Below are 22,503 nucleotides of genomic sequence, written 5' to 3' on the forward strand. Positions count from 1 at the left end.
GGGCTCAAACTCAGGAACCTTGAGATCATGACCTGAGCCAAAGTCGGATGCTTCACCGACTGAGCCACCCAGGCGCCCCCTTATGCATTTTTGATATATATCATCAAATCACCATCCCCAGGGAGGGGTTGTATTATTTTGTACTCCCACATGAGAATACCTGTTTTGCCACAGCCTCACCAACAGGGCATGTTGTCAAACTTGCATTTGATCTGATAGGGGAGAAATTTGTATTGTTTTTGTTTTTCCCATGTGATGAGAGTGCTTGAGCACCTTTCTATATATTAAGAATTGAATGTATTTCTTTTTCTACAGACTGTCTCATATCCCTTGCTCATTTTTCTGTTTGTTGGGTATCTTAAGTTTTTAAAAAAGGAGTTCTTTATGTGTATTAGGGAGATTAGCCCTTTGTGATATGAATGACAGATGTTTTTTCTTTCATTTGTCATCGGTCTTGTAACTTTGCTTAGGGGTGAGTGTGTGTGTATTTGTTTTTACCTTGAATAATTTTCATCCTTTTTGTGGTTAAATTTGTAAATTTTTCAGGTAAATTTTTATAGATCAACTAGTTGTCCTCCAAAGTTTGAAGATGAGGGAAGAGATTTACATTTTAATATTTGAGAATTCGGTTTAACAAAGACTTTTGTAGGAGCAAGAGATAAACATTGAAATGTGCTGTAAAAGGAGCTGGTGGGTGGTGATTTGCTGGTAGTTTTTATGACTTAATATACTTCAAATATGTTAGGTATGATTTGGTTTACGAGTAACAGGAAACCCAGCTCCAACAAGGTGTTTAAACTTTAAAGGGGATGCTTATGTTGAAAATTCTAGGGGTGAGCTGGGCTTCAGGTGCCAGCTCAGTTTTGCTGAGGTTCTCTTGGTTCTGCTTTCGACTTTGTGTCAGCCTGGCGTAAGTGGCAAAATGGTGGTAGAGGTCCAGGCTTCACATTTCTGTAACACATGGTCCAGAACGAGAGCCAGTATCCAGGATGAGAGTGAACAGGTCTTCTAGTCATTTTCTCAGGAGAGTGAGAAAGGTTGTTTTGTTGAAGCCGCTGGCAAACCTCCTCTTTGACCTTTTGCCCCAGACTGGATTACCAGCCCATTCCCATGGCCAGGGAGGTATGTACCGAGTGACTTCTGGCAAGGAGATTGGATTCTCTCATACCCTGATTTCCCTGGAGCCCACTCTGGAGCTGCGAGTAGATAGCAGACAGGAGAATAGATCTATACGTAGGTACCGGGTAGGCAACCAAGAGGTGCAAACTACACTGAGCGTCTCACACCGGCTCAGGTGTCAGGGACCCAGATGTAACAGATTTTTCCTTGAGCTCCTGGTGAGATGCAGCAATGCAATGGGGAAGGCGACACACTGCAGTTGGAGGATGGCCGGGCTGCGTTGGCCGGGCTGCGTTGTACTCCTGCGCAGTTGAGAAACCTCCTTCCTAGGGGCAGCCAGGGGGCTCAATCGTTAAGCATCCGCCTTGATTTCTGCTCAAGTCATGATCTCACGGTTCATGATCTCAGGGTTTGTGGGTTCGAGCCCTGCATCAGGCTCTGTACTGAGAGCATGAAGCCTGCTTGGGATTCTCTCCCTCTCTCTGCTCTCCCCGCCCCCCCCCCCCAAATAAATAAACATTAAAAAAAAAAAAAAAAAGAAACCTCTCTTTCCTTTGCTCTTGCTGTTTGACTGCTATGAATGCCCTTCCACTTTTTCATACAATTTGGAATTTTTTGTTTGAATCTCTGTCTCCCCCACTAGATTGTGCAATCTTGAGGGCAGAAGCCATCTTATTCACCCATATCCATCACAGAGCCTGTACATAATAGGCACATTGTGTCGATTTTAAATGAACGAATTTGTTGAGATTGTAGTCCTCTGAGGATTTATTTGAGTAAATGAGATGATCTTTTAAAATCCCTGTCACAAGCCAAATATGGTCGCTGTCAGTTACCGAAGCTTGCAGAGGCCGGATTGCCGACTCCTCTTGCTTTTGTTGCGAGGCCCCTTAGAAATTAGTCACAACCTCGAATCTTGTGCTGTTCCTCTGGGCTTTTCCAAGAGGAGGCTGTGGCTAGAGCTTTGATCATCTGGAGCTAGCTTTGTTTGGAAGCTGCATCTTCCTTGTGCTGGTGTCCCAAGCAGAATCGCTCATGCTGTCCCTTGCAGTCCCTTTTCCTTCTTCCCACTTAATCATGGGAAATTGTACAACTCCTGACATTGGGCTGTTCTTTCCTCCGGATCTTGGAGCAGGTGTGCGTGTGCTAGCAGGACCGAGGGCGGGATTAGCTCAGCTTGCTCTGAAAGTGGGGCGCAGGTAGAGCCGGAAAGGCAGAGTCCTGACTGCTGCACGGTCCATTTGCCACTCCTGGTGTCCCTCCGAAGGCTCTGCCCTTTAGACTCTTCTGCTTTTCTCCTTCTTCCTCATGGCCGCCTCTGCTCGTTGAAGTCTTTAGTCCCTGCCTCCCAGCCTTCCTTCCCACTCCGGTCCTGGCGTCCTCTGGGGAGGTTTTGTGTCCGCTGCACAGCGCCTGGGGCACCTTGGCTTCCACCTCCATCCCAGCCACCTCCTCTAGTCCACCCGGGGCACGGACTTCCATAGTGATGCCCCAGGTCTTAGTGGGGGCTGAATGGGCTTCAGCCCTAAGTTACTAGTTCAGTTAGAAACATTGTCCTGCTCCAGTGTGATCTTGGCTCCCGCTTTATTATTATTTTTTTAATTTTTTTTACTATTTCTTTTAAAGAAACTTCTTAAAAAGTTTATTTATTTAGAGAGTGCATGAGTATGAGTGGGGGAGGGGCAGAGAGAGAGAGAGAGAGAGAGAGAGAATCCCAAACAGGCTTCGTGCTGTTGGCACAGAGCCCAATGCGGGGGGGGGGGGGGGGGGGGGGGGGGGAGCTCAATCCCACAAACAGTGAGATCATGACCTGAGCCAAAATCAAGTCAGACACCCAACCAGCTGAGCCACCCAGGTGCCCTGACTTTCTCCCTTTTTGGCCCACGCCTCTCTGGCCATTCACTACTTCATCCCCTTTGCCAGTTTTTTCTTTCCCACCTACCTCACCTTGAACTGGGCCCTGTTCACTTTTCCTTGCTCTCTCCTAAGTCTCTCTGTTTTCTAAAATTGTTTATGCCTTTTCTCCCCCTTCCCCAAAGGAAAAAGTGCTTACTGCAGTAAATTAATCCAGTGGGTGTTCCCTTGAAAGCATGGATCCAGTTGTTGGGACAGGTATGTGCTCTGGCAAAGCTCCTTCTCTGTCACCATTGGCTCCAGATCCCAGACCTTCCTTCTTGATGGTGACTTTTGCCAGTTCCTTCTCCTGTTCCTGTTGCCTTTCGTTGTCTGGACCGTCTGTTGGCGATTGTGGATGTGGCCGTGACTGGGTTGGATGTGTGCTCCCCTCCTCTGCAGAGCTGTGACCTGCTCTGGGGCCCAGGCACTAGCTGGGCTTTGCCCTCTTGTTCGTATTTTAATTCTTCCCAGAACAGAGTTACAAGAGTCTGTCAACTAAGATTTTGTTTCAAATACTCAGCTACTGTTTGTGAATCTGTTGTAATCTGTATTTCCTGTCTGCTTTCTTTAGGTTTACTCTTCTTCTAGCTTTCTGATTTGACAACATAGGTTTTTAGCCCTTTTTCAAAAAGTTTATTTTGTTTTGACAGAGAGGGAGCGCACGCGCGCAAGTGGGGAAGGGGCGGGGGGAGGGGGGAGAGTATCCCAAGCAGGCTCCCCACCACCAGTACAGAGCCCGACACGGGGCTCGAACCCACAAACCGAGAGATCACGACCTGAGCCGAAGTCGGAGGCTTAATCCACTGAGCCAGTCAGGTGCCCCTAGCCTTTATTTTTAATGATATGCTCAAAACTGTAGCATTCCTTCTCAGTATTGCTTTAGCAGTCTTCTGTATGTTAGATATATGGTGATGTCATTGTTATTAAGATCTAGATATTTTTTTATTTCAATTTTTAGTCCCTCTTTAACCCTTGAATTTCTAAGCAGGCACTTTTTAGTTTCTATTCATGGTGTTTAATTTTGTTATTGATCAATTTATTTGCATTGTATGGTCCTAAAATATGTTTATTGATATTCGTTATTTGAAATGTGATGAGACTTTCCTTTGGTCCAGTTAAAATGTTTTCCATGCGTTTTAAAAGAGTGTATATTCTCTTTGTTAGGCCAAGATGACATGTCTGTGTGTGCGTGTGTGTGTATGTGTGTGTGTTTAAGTTTTTAATGCCGTTCGCAGTGTTTGTATTTTTACAACTTTTTTGACTACCAGTTTCTGATGTGATAAGTATCTCTGATTCTGGACTTGTCAATTTCTCTATCACTTTTTGCTTTTTTGAATTTTCTTTTTGTTTATTTTTGAGAGACAGAGAGAGACAGAGTGTGAGCAGGGAGGGGGAGAGGGAGACACAGAATCCGAAGCAGGCTCCAGGCTCTACCTGTCAGCACAGAGCCCGCCGTGGGGCTCGAACCCACAGACCGTGAGATCATGACCTGAGCTGAAGTCAGACGCTCAACTGACTGAGCCATCTATGTGCCCCACTTTTTGCTTTTTTAAATTCAGAATTGTTAATCTTTGTAGATTGTTCTTTGTGTTGGCATATTGTACTCTCGATCATGTCTAATTTTGCCCAAAATTCTGTTTTGAGGATTGGAAAATCTGTTTACTTTTAATTTTTTTTTTTTTAACGTTTATTTATTTTTGAGACAGAGAGACAGAGCATGAACAGGGGAGGGGCAGAGAGAGAGGGAGACACAGAATCCGAAACAGGCTCCAGGCTCTGAGCTGTCAGCACAGAGCCCAACGCGGGGCTCGAACCCACAGACCGTGAGACCATGACCTGAGCTGAAGTTGGACGCTTAACCGACCGAGCCACCCAGGCGCCCCTGGTTTATTTTTGTTAGTATTTGCATGGAATGTCTTTCTATTCCTTATTTTCAGCTTACATAGTTTTTGTTTTCAATGTGTCCTTTTAAATATTTTCTATTTCATTATTGTCTTTGGCACTTTCTTCTCTGCCTCCCTCTCTCCCCTACCCGCTTTCCCTCTGTCAGGAATCTCGGTTGATTTTTTTTTTTAAGTTTATTTTTAAGAGAGAGAAAAAAAGTATGAGCAGGGGAGGGGCGGGGGGGGGGGGGGAGAGAGAGAGAGAGAGAGAGAGAGAGAAAGAGAGAAAATCCTAAGCAGGCTCCACACTGTCAGCACGGAGCCTGATGCAGGGCTTGAACCCATGACCTGTGAGATCATGACCTGAACCCATGAGCTGAAATCAGATGCTTAACCAACTGAGCTACCCAGGCGCCCCAGTGGATTTTTTTCTTTAAGTTTTTGTTTTTTTTTTTTTTTTTTTTTTTTTTGTAATCCTCACACCCAACGTGGGGCTCAAACTCACAACCCCAGAGATCAAGAGCCACATGCTCTTCTGACTGAGCCAGCTGGACGCCCCCGGAGTCCTGATTGATTTTTACTTCTGAAATACACCTTCACTGCCCTCATGGTGCCTCCCCTGAGCACCAGCCGCTCTGACTCGTCTTCTGCTGTGCCTGTGCTCCGCTCTAACTTATTCTCTACACAGGAGCCAGTGTGATCTTTAAAAAGCGAATCTGGGGGCGCCTGGGTGGCTCAGGTGTTTAAGTGTCTGACTCTTGATTTCAGCTCAGGTCATGATCTCATGGTTTATGAGTTCAAGCCCCACGTCGTGCTTTGTGCTGATGGCACAGAGCCTGCTTGGGAGTCTCAATCTCTCTCTGCCTCTCCCCTGTGCGCGCGTGCACACACACACACTCCCTCGCTCGCTCTCAAAATAAATAAACATTAAAAAATAAAGCATATTAAAACATTAAATTAAAAGTGAATCTGTTCATCACTCCAGCCTAATAAGATCTTTCAGTGGTTTGAGTTGCTTTCAACATTGAGAACAAAGTGGTTAACATGGCCTGCTGGGCCCTGATCGAGCTGGCCCTTGCTTTCCTCCCATCCTCTTTTCCTTTCACTGTGTCTTTCTGACGTACTGCTTTCCTTTTCGTGTCTTTAACCAGGCTTCCCTACCCTCTTGCCGCAGATTCTTCCGTGCTGGCTCCCTTGTGTGGGGCCCTTCCACTCCCCATCCCCTTTCCCCTTCACTGCGTAATTCCTGCTCCTGCACATCGTAGCTCCTGTGTGGTTTGTGCCAGGCCTCTTACCCTGACCTCTAGACTAGGGCAGGTCTCCTCCTATCGTCCACCAGCTCGTGTCTCTAGCACGTGTCTTGGCAATAATGGAGTAACTTGAATTTGAAGTTTGGTGTCCTTCTTCTCTCCCCACCCCCTAAGCCAGATTGCCAGCTGAGGAGGGCTGATTTTCTCCAGTTCACTGCTGGCTTGTGCTTTTGATACGTTATAGGCGCTCCGTGAGTATCCGAATGAATGGAGAAATGTGTAAGTGACTGTCGTTTGTTTCTGGACGGTGGGAACATTAGTATTGTCGGTCATATTGTCTTGTACGTGGTTGGTATTGGGTTAAATGTTTTTAAACAAAGTAATCTCTGATCTGTCTCGTTTGTGTTTTGTGAGCTACTGCATTTAAAGAACAGCCAGCTGTTGTGTGTACCCCATTTCTCCCTTGTTCCTCTTTCCCCCCACTTCTCCCAAACATGTTTTCCCCATACACCTTCCCTTAGCACTGGCAACCAATGGAGGCATGAAAGAAAACAGAGAAATCTGTTCAGTTTTAAAAGTTTTCTTGGAAGAAAAGTTTGCTGATCAAACTATTAAGTTTGCCCTGTAAGAATTTGTCCTTCGTTGGTGGCACTAAAAAGGAAAGTTATTCCCCCTGCAGTCCAAAGTAGGGTATGTTTATGGTAGAAAATTCAAAGAAGAAAAAAAATCCCATATCCAGCAGCGGTTAGTATTTTGTTGTTTTTTCTGCCAGTCCATTTTTGGTGCTCAGTTAGGTATTTTAAGCATAATTTAGGTCCCTGCAGGGGTGGGTGCTCATTACGTATTTAGAGAATGAACCCAGGTATGGATTCTTTTTCAACTTTAAAATCTCCTGCAGCTCCCTGGTTTGGTTTGCAGATAAGCATTGCGTCTTGTTGATGGTGTTGATAACCTAGAGTAGTTGAGCTTTGTTCTTTTTAGATGAACCTATTAGGTCGTTGTAGGAAGTTGCTTGGGCTAAATTGGAGTCACCGGTGACTGCTTTCTTTTTCTCAGTGTCCAGACCTTCAGTGGTGAAGGCTTTTGGCCCTGACTTAAGATACATCCAGAATCTGATCACTTCCCACCTCCACCTTTGCCTCCCCAGTGTAAGGAAGCATCACTCCTCACTTGGGTTATTACTGGGGTGGTTTCTCAGTGGGCTCCCTGCTTCTCACGGTCTCTCCTGATGGCAGCCAGAATGATGTTTAAAACAATATATAGGTCAGATCAGTTTTTCCAATGCTGAACAGTTTCTGATGCTTTTTCATCATTAGGATCTGGCGCCTTCCCTCTCCCAAGCCCCTAGTGTGGTTTGCTACCTTACCCGCCCTTACTCCCTCCATTCTGTTCCTTGAGGAGGAGCCCAGCCACCCTCAGTCGCACGCTTACTTTCCCCGGCCAGCCACAGGGCTGCCTCCCCCGCTTCTTCACAGCTCTGCCCAAACACGAGCCTGTCAAAGAAGCTTTCTGTTACCCTGCCCGGAAGTGTGCTGCAGTCACCCTCGCACCCTTGGTCTCCGACTCCCCTTCCCCGTCCCCGTCCCTACTGTTCTCTGATGCTCACGGGTGACTTGTCTGCTGACTGTCCCCTTCTAAAGCCCACGAGAGGAGGGTTTACTGTCTTTGCTGCTGAGGCTCCCGCACCTGACACGGTGCTCGGTGCAGACAGAACTCGGTAAACTTTGAATGGATGGTGAAAGAGATTTGTTATCTCAAGTGACGTAGTTTGAAAATTTTCATTTAGGATATAGGTAATATGACTTCTCATAAGCATATTTTCTTTTCTTTTCTTTTCGTGTGTTTTTTTTTTTTTTTTTCTTTTTGAAGTAGGCTCCATGCCCAGGGTAGGGCTTGAACTCACGACCCTGAGGTCAAGAGGCACATGTTTTGGGGCTCCTGGTGGCTCGGTTGAGTGTCCGACTTCAGCTCAGGTCATGATCTTGTGGTTTGTGAGTTTGAGCCTTGTATCTGGCTCTCTGCTGTCAGCGCAGAGCCTTTTTCTCTCTGTGCGTGCATGCTTGCTCTCTCTCTCTCTCTCTCAAAAATAAACGTTAAAAAAAAAAAAAGTCACATGTTCTACCCTCTGAGCCAGCAAGGGCCCCCAGGCACATTTTACTTTTAAAATAGGTAACCTAGGGCGCCAGGGTGGCTCAGTCAGTTAAGTGTCCACCTCTTCATCCTGCCTCAGGTCTCGATCCTCAACGTCATGAGTTCAAATCATGCACTGGGCATGAAGCCTACTTGAAAACAGCGCCTAGGTGGCTCAGTCGGTTACGGCTAAGCATCTGACTTGGGCTCAGGTCATGATCTCACGGTTCGTGAGTTCGAGTCCCTCGTTAGATGCACTCGTGCGCCACTTCGGGCAAGCTCATGCCCCAGCTCGGGTGAGTCCTGCTTCTCTCTCTCTCTCTCCCTCTCCCCCTCTCTCCCTCTCTCCCTCTCTCCCTCTCCCCCCATCTCTTTCTCTGCCCCTCATGGGATATTCTCTCTCTCCCCCTGTCCCCCACCCCTCACTCATTTGCACCCTCTCTATAAAATAATAAAATAAAATGTAATATTGACATGATTCAAAATTCAAATGGCCTGCAGTGAAAAGTCTCTCATAACCTGTCCCTAGCCGCCCTGTTACCCTGCTCAGAAGTAACCATTGTGAAGTTCCTGTGTATATTTCCAGAGATGACCCCTGGTCCTACACAAAGAATCACAGACATACTCTATTCCTCCCTTTTTTTAAAAATGTAAACTTTAGTATTGGCGCAGTTTTGCACCTTGTTTTTTTGTTGGTTTGTTTTATAAAATGCATTTTGAGGATTATTCTTTGTCAGTGTGTAAAGAGCTTCTTTATTTTGCCAATAGCTGCACAATATCCCATTGTACGAATGTACAAAATGTACAATACTTCCCCTTTTGTTGGACATTGAAGTTGTTTCCAGATTTAGCTATTACAGACTATGCTGCAATAAATAACCTGTGCATATGTCATTTTGCCATGTTGCTAGTACCTGCAAGGAGTAAATTCCTGAGTGGAATTGCTGGGTCAAAGGACATGTGGGTTTGTAATTTTGATAGATACAGTTACCTTGCCTCCCACAAGTTGTTCCAATTAATACTTCAGGCACAACATACTATTATTTGATCTTTGCCAATTTGGCAGATGAAAAATAGTGTAACACTGTAGTTCGGTGTTTCTTGAACTATGAATTAAGCGTCACTTCATGTACGTAAGAGGCATTTGTATTTTTTTCCTGCATAGCTAACTTGTATCTTTTATTTTTCTTTTAATTGAAATATAGTTTATATATAATGCTACAATAGTTTCAAGTATATGCCTTTTCTGTGAGTTGTCTATGACCTATATCCATTTTTCAACTAGGATTTTGGTCCTTTTTTGTAAATTAGCCCTTAATCTGTGGTTGGACTGGCAGCATTTGGTTCCATTTGTCAGTTGTGTTCTGATTTTGCTCATGGTGGTTTTTCTTGGGTAGAATTATTTTTGTTTTTGTAGACAAATGTATTAGTCTGTTATCTTATGGCTGTGGGTTTTGGGTCCCAGTTAACCTTCCTAATTTTATTTTTAAAGATCCTCATGGTTTCTTCTTGTACTTCTGAGGTTTCATTGTTTATATTTGATATATCTTTGATATTGCTGAAATTTATTCTGGTATAAGATATGGAATAGGGTTTCAAACTCTTTTCTTTCCCCCGGAACAATCTTAGGATTTCCTGATCTCTCCTGTCTTTTTTGGAAAATAATCTGTCAGCAGTTTTCTCTGAACTTCGAGTGATGTAGACCAGTGGGCCATGATGTCCTGTGTATTTTTTCATTTTAAGTTATGTTTCTCTTTATCTTATCACTATTGACCCAAAAGTGTTGATTGAGATACAGTCTCTTCATGAGCATTGTTTTAAAACAAATTTTGTAGACTTTAACTCTGGCAAATAATATCTGCTTTCCTCTGGCAGATAGTAATAACAGGTGCAGTGATAGCTAACATTATGCACTATACTTAGGGAACACGTTCGGTAACTGAGGAGATATAAGGTTTTCCTCTCTTATTTGAGTGAATTATGTTTGCGGTCTCTTAGCTCCCCTGATTAATGCCTGGTAACACCAAATTAATAAATAGTAGGCCCTAATGGGGCTTGATTCTCCTAGCTGGTAGACCCTTTCGTGGACCACCATCTTGTAGAATGTACGTTCTAAAGGTCCTGGCTGTTGGGATAAAGGTGCTTCAGGATCACCTGTATCCCAGTCAGCAGTGCACCTTCACTGCTTTTGCTCTTTCCGTTTCCAGGCCACTTAGCCTGGCCTTACCTGCTGTCCCATCCCTGCTTGCAGTTGTCATTTTCACCATGTGGCTAACTTTCCCAGGATTCATAATGGCTCATTTTACTCAAACCACCAAATACGAGCTGAGCCTCGTAAGAAAGTTAGCCTTTGAATGGCTTCTTCAAAATCTATCCGTTCTTGCGATGAGATTCTCCCAGAGATACTAATTGGCCAAGCTGACCTTGATGTCCCTGCTTCGTCTGTCTGTCTGTCTGTCTGTCTTGGTTTTCTTCGTAGTGCCTTCTCATGCCTTTCTGCTCAACCATCCCATTGCCTAGGTATTTGACTTCTTACCTTTACAGAAACTGTCAGGCCCCTCTTCCTTCTCTCTACCCTTGGAGCGGTGGTTCTCTTCTGTGAGGTGTTCAGCCAGCCACGTCAGCACCTCTTCAGAGCTTGTGGGAAGGCAGATTGGAGGGCCCTGGCTCCCCCAGCTGACCCAGAAACGCTGGGGGTGAGGCCCAGCAATCTGTTTAGCCAGTGACCGGTGTGCTGAGGTGTGAGAGCCACTGCTTTATGGCATGTGATTTGAGGCTCTCCTTACAGTAAACCCTCCGTGAAAGCTTCTTGGCTGTTTAACATATAGATTGCGTTAATAGCTGTTGATTAATTTGTGTATCATTACAGCTACCTTGTATTGAACACGTACTCTGCTGGCATTCAGCTGGGCGCTTTCACATCCTCAGATGCTTCGTAAAATAGGTAGTGGTGTTTCCTACTTTAGAGGCGAAGGGAGACGCTGAGGAATGAGGTCACGTGCCAAGGCCGCACAGCTGGTAAGCGGCACGGGCGATCTGTCAGACTCCGAAGCCAGTGTCCTTCCTAGCACGCACACTGTCTTTCCTACAAATCCTTTTCCCCAAAGAGTGCGTGTGACTACGTGGCTGTCATCTGGGCACGTAACAAATGATTGTAATACCCATATTTCTGGATTTCCCTCATTATGTTCTTTCTTTCTTTGTTTCTTCCTTTCTTCCTCTTTCTTCCTTCCTTCCTCCCTTCCTTCCTCTTCCTTCCTTCCTTCCTTCCTTCCTCTTCCTTCCTTCCTTCCTTCCTCTTTCTTTCTTCCTTCCCTCCTTCCTTCCCTCCTTTCTTCCTTCCTTCCCTCCTTCCTTCCTTCCTTCCTTCCTCTTTCTTTCTTCCTTCCTTCCCTCCTTCCTTCCCTCCTTCCTTCCTGCCCTCCCTCCTTCCTTCCTTCCTTCCTCTTCCTTCCCTCCTTCCTTCCCTCCTTCCTTCCCTCCTTCCTTCCCTCCTTCCTTCCCTCCTTCCTTCCCTCCTTCCTTCCCTCCTTCCTTCCCTCCTTCCTTCCCTCCTTCCTTCCCTCCTTCCTTCCTTCCTTCCTTTCCAGAATTTGTTTTTAAGCAATCTCTGCTCCTAGCGTGGGGCTTGAACTCACGACTGCAAGATTAAGAGTCCCACACTCCACCAACTGAGCCAGTCGGGCACGCTCATTGTATTACTCTACTGAACAACAGCCTATCAGCTTTTTTGTTTTAAAGGGAAGCATTTTATTTCCTTTTTCTAACATTCATTCGCTTACTGTCTGTCAGAGAAGCAGGTGAGAGAGCCTTTGATGTCACAGTCCAGGCTCTACACATTCATGTACCTGACCATCACATTGTAATGTGCCACGGGTAGTTTTGTGTCAGAAATTAACCTGTACTTTCATTGAGGTACCACACAGTTCTGGCCTCTGAACTTAATTTTTACAACTTTCAAAAATTATGTTGCACTGAATTTTGGTAAAATCTGAATGGACTGAAAAATGTAATTTTGCTGGCTGTGCTTTGGTCCAGCCGTGTATGAAAGTGAACAGGTTATCAGAGCGAGCACTTCTGACCCAGGGCACAGTTGTCATTTCTGGTGAAGGGACAGGGCTTGTCATTTAGGTTCTCTGTGCTCTTTTTTACCTCTCTGACCTCCTCCACTTCTCACCCCCAACACTGACACACATTTTTGGACAGGCAACTAAATAGGAAAATACCTTTATCTTTAAAGATGTGAGGAATCAGGGACGCCTGGGTGGCTCAGTCGGCTGAGTGGCCGATACCTGATCACGGCTCAGGTCACGATCTCCCTTTTGGTGAGTTTGAGCCCTACTTCACTCTGCACTGACAGTGTGGAGCCCGCTTGGGATTCTCTCTCTCCCTCCTACCCTGCTTGCGCTCCTCTGACTCTTAAAAATAAATAAGTAAACATTATGGGGCGTCTGGGTGTCTCAGTTGGTTGAGCGTCTGACTTCAGAGCAGGTCATGATCTCGTGGTTCACGGGTTCCAGCCCCACGTCGGGCTCTGTGCCGACATCTCAGAGCCTGGAGCCTGCTTTCAGGTTCTGTGTCTCCCTCTCTCTCTGCCCCTCCCTGCTCATGCCTTGTCTCTCTCTCTCAAAAATGAACATTAAAAAAATAAAATGCCTATGAGGAATCAAAAGCTTGTTTCCTTGCTAACTCACTATTGTTTGATTGCATTTAGCAGATGTAAATTGATGTTACTTACCTAGCTCGTACTTACATGAGCACTTTGTGTTGCCACTCTAACCACTTACACATTTTAACTCCTTAGCCCTCTATACGTGGTGGAACTCTTTTGTTACCCTTATTTTCCCATTTTGTGGAAACAGTAGTGTGGAGAGGCAAATAACTAGTCTGAGCTCATAGGGCTGGGGACAGTAGGAGCTGAGTCTGACCCAGCCGTCCTAGCTCCACAGTCTGTGCTCTTAACTGCTCTTCAGAATGTAATGTAGGTTTCCAACCAGATTTTCCTCTAAAATGTTTTACTCTGCACTTTGAAATGGTGGGCTGTTCCATGTTTTTGTTTTCCCAGGTTAGGACTATGTGGACGATGGGATTGACATGTGAGCTCTCACGGAGAAATAACTCAGGTCCTTTAAAAATGTTAATTAATTGAGGTGTTTGCCGGGGACTCAGGCAGAACGTGTCCTAAAATGATGGCAGGTGGCCTTCTGGCCTGGGACACTGCGGGGCCTGAACAGCGGCCTCCTAGTGCCTTTCCAGCCTCGTCTTGTCCGGGGACAGGACCTGCCTGGCTGGCTCTCTGTGCTTTGCCATGCTCCTCCTCCTTTGGGGCCCTGGGTCGGCCATGGTTTCTTGCTGCCTGACCTTCATGCATGTGGCTTGAGGTCCAAGGACTTGTGAGAACAGTACAAGCACTTGGACTTGCTGTAGACAATAAGACACTTGGAAATGGGTGTTACATTGTTCTGTGTCTCTTTAAATTTAAAGACATACATGGTCGAAGTACTCTACATGGAAGAGAGATCAGAGATCTTTCCATACCACCCGAGAGACTGTCTTTTGGTCTGTAGCCGCAGGTGCTGCTTATAGGACCTGCTGGTGTTTGGAGCCTCAGCCTTCGTTGTGACCACACGCACCGTCAGGCTGAGCTGCGGGCGGGCGTTTTCTCTGGCTGTCAGCATCTGCAGCCTCGCTTAGGGCTCCCGCCTGTCCCGCCATCCTTTCTGCGTTGGCGCGCGTCCCTGCTGGCCAGAGCTTTCTCATCGGGCATTTGACTCTGCTGCAGAGGGAAGACTTTCCGGAAGGCAGTCAGGAAGTTTGGAAGGAGCTGTGGTAGTGGGCTTTGGCCTTGGTTGCTCAGGACACGGCCGGCTTGAAACCGTGAATTATCAAGCAAGCTATTCCCTTCTTAGCCAAGAGAAGGCTGGCAGTGGTCCGAACTTACCTGTGAGCTTTGCGCCAGCTAAAGGAGCGTCATTGGGTTTATGCTAAGCTTCATGAGCTTTGCAGAGTCTTCTGTATTTCTCTACTCTGTGTTATAAATGATAGAATTTCAAGTTCTGACAGCTAGTTACTGTTTGATGTAGAAGCACGAATGCCACAGGTGACAGGAAAGGAGACAGAAGTGAGGGCATTGGGTTAGGTTACCCTGTGCTGTCCCCGAGTTTACTGGGTATAGCCCACTTACAGCCAATAGGATCAGAGCTCCAAGTGTAGCTGCTGGGTGAATTGATTTATGATTTTAGGCAGCTTACATCTTTGGTTTTAAGTTGCAGCATCTTTTTTTTTTAACTTATTACAATTTTTTTTTTAATGTTTAGTCATTTTTGAGAGAGAGAGGAGCAGAGAGAGAGGGACACAGAATCTGAACCAGGTTCCAGGCTCTGAGCTGTCAGCACTCCTGAACTGTGAGATCATAACCTGAGCCGAAGTCGGACCCTTAACCAGCTGAGTCACCCAGGCGCCCCTTAAGTTGCAACATCTTGAGAGCAAATGTGGCTTTTTTAAAAGCTCCACTTTTATCTCTGTCCTCTGATTCCATGAATATGAGACTGAACGTTAACCAACATTCATATGAGACGCCTGTATATGGAGATCTATTACAACATTACTCACACTGGGAAATGGATTGCTTCAGTCCATAAGCAATCCATTTCTTTGTGAATAGCTTTATATTTAATTTTTAAAGCTAATATTGCACATTAAAATTTTTTTTAATGTTTATTTATTTTTGAGAGAGACCGCAAGCTGGGGAGGGGCAGAGAGAGAGGGTGACACAGAATCTGAAGAGGCTTCAGGCTCTGAGCTGTCAGCACAGAGCTTGATGCAGGACTCGAACTCACAGACCTCAAGATCATGACTTGAGCCGAAGTCGGACCTTCAGCCGACTGAGCCACCCAGGCGTCCCTAATAGTTGCACATTTTTAATTATGTATTTGATTACATGAGGTAATGAATGACAAATGGAGTGAAGCAAAAGTGCACTTGTTGCCAAATGTTAACTTTCGGGTTAGGGTTGATTTCTGCCCTCACTGTGGCACTTCCTAATCAGTTCCAAGCTGGTTGGCCTGCTAACCCACATTTAAAATACACTGCTGTCCCCTTTGAGACTATGCATACGATACTGTCCCTATTGAGCCTACCAGTTTTATTTCAGGCCTCAGAGGTTTTAGCTTTTAAGTGCTAAAATATTGCTGAATGCAGAAAAGCAAATTCCACTGAGTTACTCTTGCAGCTATTTCTTCTGGATTGAGGAAAATTTAGGATTGGGTTTTCCTAGAATCTTTAGAAGAGCTTGGGATTGATGAGGAGTTCTCAGTTCAATTCTTGTGAGAAAGATGGGGACTCAAGTATGAATCTACAGTAGGGAAAAAGTTAGGAGATAGACTTAGAACAGATTGGATTTCCCAAAGAAGCCTCTGGGCAAAGTTACTTTATTTGCCACTGTAGCAAATTCGGAGCGCACAGTGAGCCCTTCTAACACTGCAGTACTATTCGAAGAGTGAAACAGTAGAACCAGCCATGGCCTGCTTATTTGTCCTCTGAATGATTGGCTCCTTTAAAGAATTTTCCTGTCCTTTCTCATCTCATTGAGTGACATCATTGGTGCCACAGAAACATTAATAACATATTCCAGCGGTCCCAACTGGCGTGAAACTTACGATTTGCCTGGTTCAAAATATATCATCACCTGTTGGTGATATATCATCCCATTCATGCATTTGCTTGGTGTCACAGTAAGATTTCTTTTATGGTGAATTTTACTATTCACAAAGGCACATATTTTTCTGTGACCCTGCGCTAGGCCATGACATGCTTTTAAGCCACTTAAAATAATTTTGAAAGTTTTAGTGGTTTTTTTGGCCTGTGGGTTTTTTTTCCTTTTTCTATTTAAGAAATTACACAAGTAATATATAATTATTGATGAAAAGTTAGAAATTAAGATAGGCAAAAAATTATCACCTAAATACTACCCCTAACCTTTTAATAACCACGTTTCATAGTTTGATGAGTATCTATTTGAATTGCTTTCTTTGCAACTATACACATACAAATGTATATTCTAAAAGGAATCCTACTTTTTTAATTATGAAAAATTTCAAACTTACACAAAAGTCGGGAGGATGTTGTAATGAACTTCCGTACACCTGTCTCCCAGCTTTGCCATTTGTCAGCATAGGACTAGTCTCACTTAATCGATTCTGTTGCCCTTACTGCATTACTTTTTGAAAAATACTCATTTGTTTTTGAGAAAGAGCGAGCAGGGGAGGGGCAGAGAGTGGGGAACGGGGGATCAGAAGCGGGCTCTGTGCTGACGGTGGCAAACTCGATGCGCGGCTCGAACTCACAGCCCTTGAGATCATGACCGTAGCCAGTCAGATGCTCCGCTGACTGAGCCACCCAGGCTCCTGCTTTACTGCATTATTTTAAAGCAAATTCCAAGCATCGTGTCTTCTGTATTTTTTCTATGATACGTGGACTGTTCTGAGAAATGAAACTACATTTTCACACGTTAAAAATTTACATTTGAATATAGTCTGTTCTTTGACAGATTCATGAATATTCTTTACGGTTTCTTGATTCATAAGGATCTTTTAATTAATTTATTTTTAATTTTTTAATTTGAAGTGATTCTATATTCACAGGAAGTTGCAAGAACTATGCATGGAGGTCTCATGTACCCTTCATCCAGTTTTCCTCAGGGGTAATATTCTGCGTAACTATAGTACATCTCAGTATCAGGAAATCGCCGTTGGTGTAGTCCTCAGAGCTCGTTTGGATTTCACCAGTTTCAGATGCACTAGCGTGAGTGTGTGTGTGTGTCTGTGTGTGTGTGGTTGGTTGCTTCTGTGCCGTTGTATCCCATGTGTAGATTCATGTGACCACTACCACAAAAAGATGTTTTTAGTTGGCTTACTCACCTATATTTCCAAACAAGGACCACACATTACATTTAGTATACATACCTCTTAAGTCTCTCTTTTGTAAAAATTACGTTGCTGTAATTTCACACTTACAGAAAAGTGACAAGAACAGTGCCAAGAACTCCTATATGCCTGTCACCCAGACTAATTGCTTAAAATTTGCCCATTTGTTTTATCATTTGTATTCTCCCCTCCCTCTCTCCCCCTCCCCCTCTGTGTATGTAAAATATATATCATTTGAGACTGGCTTGTAGACATCGTGTCCATTTCTTTCCCCAGAACAAGCATTGTCACTCACATAACCATAGTACATTTATCAAAATCAGGAATATAACATTGATGCATTCCTCTTATCTAATCAACAGTTCACATTAAAATTTCACCAGTTACGGGGCACCTGGGTGGCTCAGTTGGTTACGCATGTGACTCTTGGTTTCCCCTCAGGTCATGATCTCACGGTTCGTGAGTTTGAGCCACGTATCAGGCTCTGCACTGGCAGCATGGAGCCTGCTTGGGATTCCCCCTTCCCCTCCCCCCCCTCCATCCCTCCCTCTCTCTCTCTCCCCCCACCCCGCCCCACTTTCTTTCTCTCCCTGCCTCTCTCTGTCCCTCCCCTGCTCGCATCAATATGCACACTCTCTCTTTCAAAATAAAACAAACATTAAATTTTTTTTCACCAGTTACCCTAGTGTTGTTTTTAAAAGAAAAATTTTTTTTTTAAATGTTTGTTTACTTCTGAGAGAGAGAGACACACACAGAGCACAAGCAGGGGAGGGGTAGAGAGAGAGAGGGACACACAGAATCCAAAGCAGGCTCCAGGCTCCGAGCTGTCAGCACGGAGCCTGATGTGGGGCTTGAACCCACAAACCGTGAGATCATGACCTGAGCTGGTCTGGTGCTTAACCGACTGAGCCACCCAGGCGCCCCACCCTAGTGCTGTCTTTTAAAAGTCATTTTTTCCTGGTTGGGGTCCCGTCCAAGTTCACACACAGCAGTTAGTTGCAAGCTCTTTAGTCTTGTTTAGTCTGGACCTGTTCCTTACCCTTTTCTTTGTTACCATGATCTTGACATTTTTAAGAGTTCAGTTATTTTGTAGAATCCCTCTCAGTTTGGATTTGTCTGATTTTTTTTTTTTTTTTCATGATTAGATTCATGGGCTGCATTTTGGGGAGAAATACCACAGAACTGATGTTGTTGTGCCCATCCCAGGGCAGCATGTCAAGAGGCACATGATGCTGATTTGCCCCAGTATTAGTGGGCAAATTAATGTTAACCTGATTAAAGCTGTATTTACTAAATTAATCTGTTGTAAAGTTCCATTTTTCTCTTTGTAATTGAGAGGTAATTTGTGAGGGGACACTTTGAGACTACGTAAGTATCCTGTTTCTCATTAAACCTTTATCCACTAGTTGTAGCATTCATTGATTTTGGCTGAACCACTTATTATTGTGTTACTATAATAGTTGCAAATGGTGATTTTCAGACTCCATTATTCTTTCCTCCTACGTTTGTCAGGTGTTAGTCTAATATAAGGAAGAGCTTTCTTTTCTCCATTTATTGATATCAGTATAAACTCAGATTCTTACTTTATTCCATGAAAATTCTGTAGTATTATTTTGATGTATTTTTTTTAAAGTAATCTCCAACCAATGTGGGGTTCGGATCAAGGGTCACGTGCTCTACCGACTCAGCCAGCCGGGTACCCCTCATTTTGATGTTTGAACCGTCCCATCTTTGTGTAATGGTAGCCCCTCTGCCTTGCCCCCTAAGTCTTTTGGGCCCAGCTTTTGTAGTCTTTGATAGCTTTCTTGCCCAGAGGTACAAAAAGATGTTCCAGATTCATTTTTTGCCCCATACCTGGTATCAGGTTCTAGGAGCCTTGGTGACTTTAAGTGGCAAATACTGTTCGAGGCAGAGTCTAGGCACCAGAAGTTGCTATTTGGTCATTGCATCTATACCCTTTTATTGCACACAGCTAGAAAATGTCTTTTTTTTTTTTTTCTTAAGAAAACACACACGGTTTTCTATTGGTCTTTCCTAGTCAATTTTTTGAAAAGGTTTATTCATTTTTGAGAGAGGGAGAGGGCGAGGGTGAGGGGAGGGGAAGGGGCAGAGAGAGAAGGAGACACAGAATCCGAAGCAGGCTCCGGGCTCTGAGCTGTCAGCACAGAGCCCAACACTGGGCTTGAACTCACAAATTGCGAGATCATGACCTGAGCCGAAGTTGGATGCTTAACTGACTGAGCCACTCGGGTGCCCCTCCTAGTCAAATTTAAGATGAATGATTTTACATTTATACCTCTTATGTGCAAAGTCTCAGCTCCTAATGACATTCACATAATCAGCTTGCTTCTACAAGGTATATTCAAAATAACGATATACTGTTATTACTAACAGTGTGATTACAGTATGAATACGATTTTAAGATGTCTTTGCAATTTTTTTTGTCTTTAGAATCCTATTTTTTATTGTTTCATTTTTCCACTTAATAAAGCATAGAACATCCTTCTTTGCTAGTAAGTAAATATCTTCATTTTAAATGGCTACATGACATATTTACCAATTTCCTTTTTGGAACACACAAGATGTTGATAATGTTTCAGTGTAAACAGAGTTGAACTAGCTGTGTTTGTACATGTGTTTGCTCATTAAAATTTCTTTTTAATTTAGGAATAGCATAAAGAAAGAAGTGTGTTAAGTGTAAAGCTGTGTTAATTTGTCACAAAGCAGAATCAATCCGAGATTTAAGGAACCGCATTCCTGGCCAACCAGCCCTATGGCCCCTTCCCCACGCTCTTCAAGGGGACCCACTGTTCTCACTTCTAGCATCGCAGATTAGTTTTCCTTATTTTTGAACTTTATATAAATGGAATTATTATATGCTTCATTTATATTTGGCTTCATTTAATATATTTTTTGAGGTTTATCCACATTTGTTCTCAGTGTGTAGCATTCCATGGTTAGCCCGCTCTTTATCTAGCCTCCTATAGATGGACATTTATGTTGGGCCAGTTGGGGGCTGCTACAAATTATGTACTTGAAAGATAGGCTAAGGATGCATTCCTAGGAGCTCAATTTGTGGTTAGAGGAAGGGAGGCATTTGCCACGTGTTGCCAAGTTGCCCTCCTGCATAAAGGCTCTGCCAGCTTATGCTCCTGCAGTGGTGAGGGGAGGCCAGCCTCTCCACGTTCCTGTAGGTGCCAGTTTTGCTGGTCCACGTCTTGAAACTGGCTGCTGTTGCGCTGCTTGGCCAATGGTACATTCCAGGTGCCTGGAGAGGCTTTTTTCTAATCTGGCAGGGAAAAACCATCAGAAACGTCTGAGTGGCTGTTACTGAGGCGGCCTATGAGAAAGTTACGCCCTCAAAGCTTTGCATTAGCTGGGGAGATGAGACATCCGTGACAAGTGACTGAGCACAAGTGCCGAGCGCGTAGTTCCGGTGATGCTGTAAAACTGTAGATGAAGGAGAGGTTGGAACTTTTCCTGGTGCTGGCATTGAGAGCAGGTCAGCTCTCCCCCGCTCCACTGATCTGAGGCTGCTCCCTTCAGCTGAGCTCTGGCTGATTAGAGATGAAGTCTTTGAATCACAGAGGCCAAATAGAATATTTCGGCCACGGCTTTTAGCGGCTCATCTCCATGGTGTAAGAGAAGTTTGGTGTTTGTTCGTTCTCTTTAGCTTTCTTGCTTTCTGTTTGGAAACACGGCATCGTACTGGCTCCAGAGTGCTGTCATTTGATATATAATTACTAGAGCACATTGGTGCCAATTAAAAGAAATTCGTCTGTTACAGATTCAGTAGTTCATTGTTCCAACTGAGATTGGGTGATTGGAAAAATAGCAGTTTGGGGCTAAAAGCACAGTTCTACGCTCTGGGAAACGTCGGGCAGACCACCACCCTTCCTTGGGCCTCAGTGTCTCAGTAGGATGAGGAAATGGGAGCTGGAAGGTGGCGGGGCCTCTAGACAGTTGGGGATTTCGGGGATTTCTGACTTAGAATGGGAGTTCCTCTGCAGATTGCTGCTTAGGTTACAAAGCAACCTGAATCGGAAAATTTAAAAGTCCTCTTGATGCCGTGCCAAGCACCACAAGCTCGTGGATGGCCTCGGTGTTAGGAAGACAGCGCGGCAGTCGTTGAGCAGCACATAGGGAGTCCTCACCGCCTCCGAGTGGCCTGCAGTTTACCAGCGTCGCAACGCTTTTAGGTCCAAGGATTCCCCGCCAAGCCCCTTTAAGGGGAAACTTTAAAAAATATATATATATATAGTATTTTCTGAGAATTTGAAGTGAGTATCTTTTGCAGAAATAAAACACTTTGCCTTTTCTTCCATTCGAGGTGTTGGCATTCCCTCAGGAACAGGAGTGCATATTTTGTGCATATTTAACAGAAGGGTTTAATAAAAAATAGGTCATTTGTGTATGTCAGCATTTTAATGTGATGAGATCTGGTGTTAGAACGCGGGCAAACTGAATTCAGCTGATGTCGATTCGTGGCTTTTCTCTAACGAAGAAATCCGTGTTCCAGTAGCCTCAGCGGCGGCAGCCATTTGTAGAATCTCCCACCGCGGAAGAGCCATGACCTGAGCGTGGCGTTCGGCTCGAGAGCTCGGAGAGTTGGCGAAGGTGTGGTAGTTCGGCGGCTTGTTCGGTTCGTCTTTGAGAAATCATCCGAGGGTAGGGGAGTCGGCTTTTGGGTGACAGGCTGCCTTGGGGAAAACGACATGGGATGACAACACACGCTTGTTGTTTCAGCAGGTCCTTGACGGCAGTGCCGGGCCAGGGGAGAAGACGCGCCGAGCAATCCCGTCCTGCTTCCTCCCCGCGGCACCCCTGCCCCGCCCTGCGCCCTGCCGACCTGCTCCGCTGACCTCCCTCCGGAGAGGGGCCTTCCCTGCCCCTGTGGGAAGCGTTTCTCTGGAGACCGGGAAGCCGCGCCACAGATTGTCGCTGTGAAAATTCAGTGAACGTATCTTGTGCGTTTTGTGAGTGGGCGACTCTTCCCGTCCTGGAATGACGTAAGGGTGGTGCCCCTCACCTTTTACGCCTCGTTTGCCTGTATTCTGAGGAGGTCCGGCTCACTGGCCTTCCCGGCTCTCTCCCTCCACGTTCTCCAGCCTGGCCGTGGCCGTGGCCGTGGCCGTGGCCGTGCCCACGGGGCAGGTCTGAGGTGGGGGCTCTGGGCGCCCCTTCCAGGGTCGGAGCCCAGCGGAAGCCTGCTAGCAGGTGTCACCCGGCAGTTTGTTTGTTTTTAGTAACGGGAAGGGGTCGGACGTCACGTGGGCATGTGCTGTTAGAGGAGGAAGGAGG

General features: G+C 45.1%; 1 protein-coding gene across 15 annotated transcripts in view; it reads left to right on the forward strand.

Moving 5' to 3' along the window:
- The window catches only part of WDR20 (WD repeat domain 20), a 97,212-nt gene that overhangs the window by 43,712 nt on the left and 30,997 nt on the right, over positions 1 to 22,503 (forward strand). The window contains exons 2-3 of one of the 15 annotated variants that reach the window (XR_006219107.1): positions 21,722 to 21,819; positions 21,952 to 22,012. The exons of 9 other annotated variants lie outside the window; for them this stretch is intronic. Coding sequence is in view for 1 of the 6 variants with exons in the window: in XM_042990577.1 (XP_042846511.1) it covers positions 22,207 to 22,211 (5 nt within the window). In the remaining 5 variants the exon portion in view is untranslated. Of the gene's footprint in view, positions 1 to 3,208; positions 3,232 to 21,721; positions 21,820 to 21,948; positions 22,212 to 22,503 lie in introns of those variants that run through there. 5 more of the 15 variants (XR_006219106.1, XR_006219105.1, XM_042990584.1 and 2 more) reach the window with 5 other exon arrangements.

The sequence above is a fragment of the Panthera tigris genome, chromosome B3 (assembly GCF_018350195.1).
Source record: "Panthera tigris isolate Pti1 chromosome B3, P.tigris_Pti1_mat1.1, whole genome shotgun sequence".
NCBI lineage: Eukaryota > Metazoa > Chordata > Mammalia > Carnivora > Felidae > Panthera > Panthera tigris.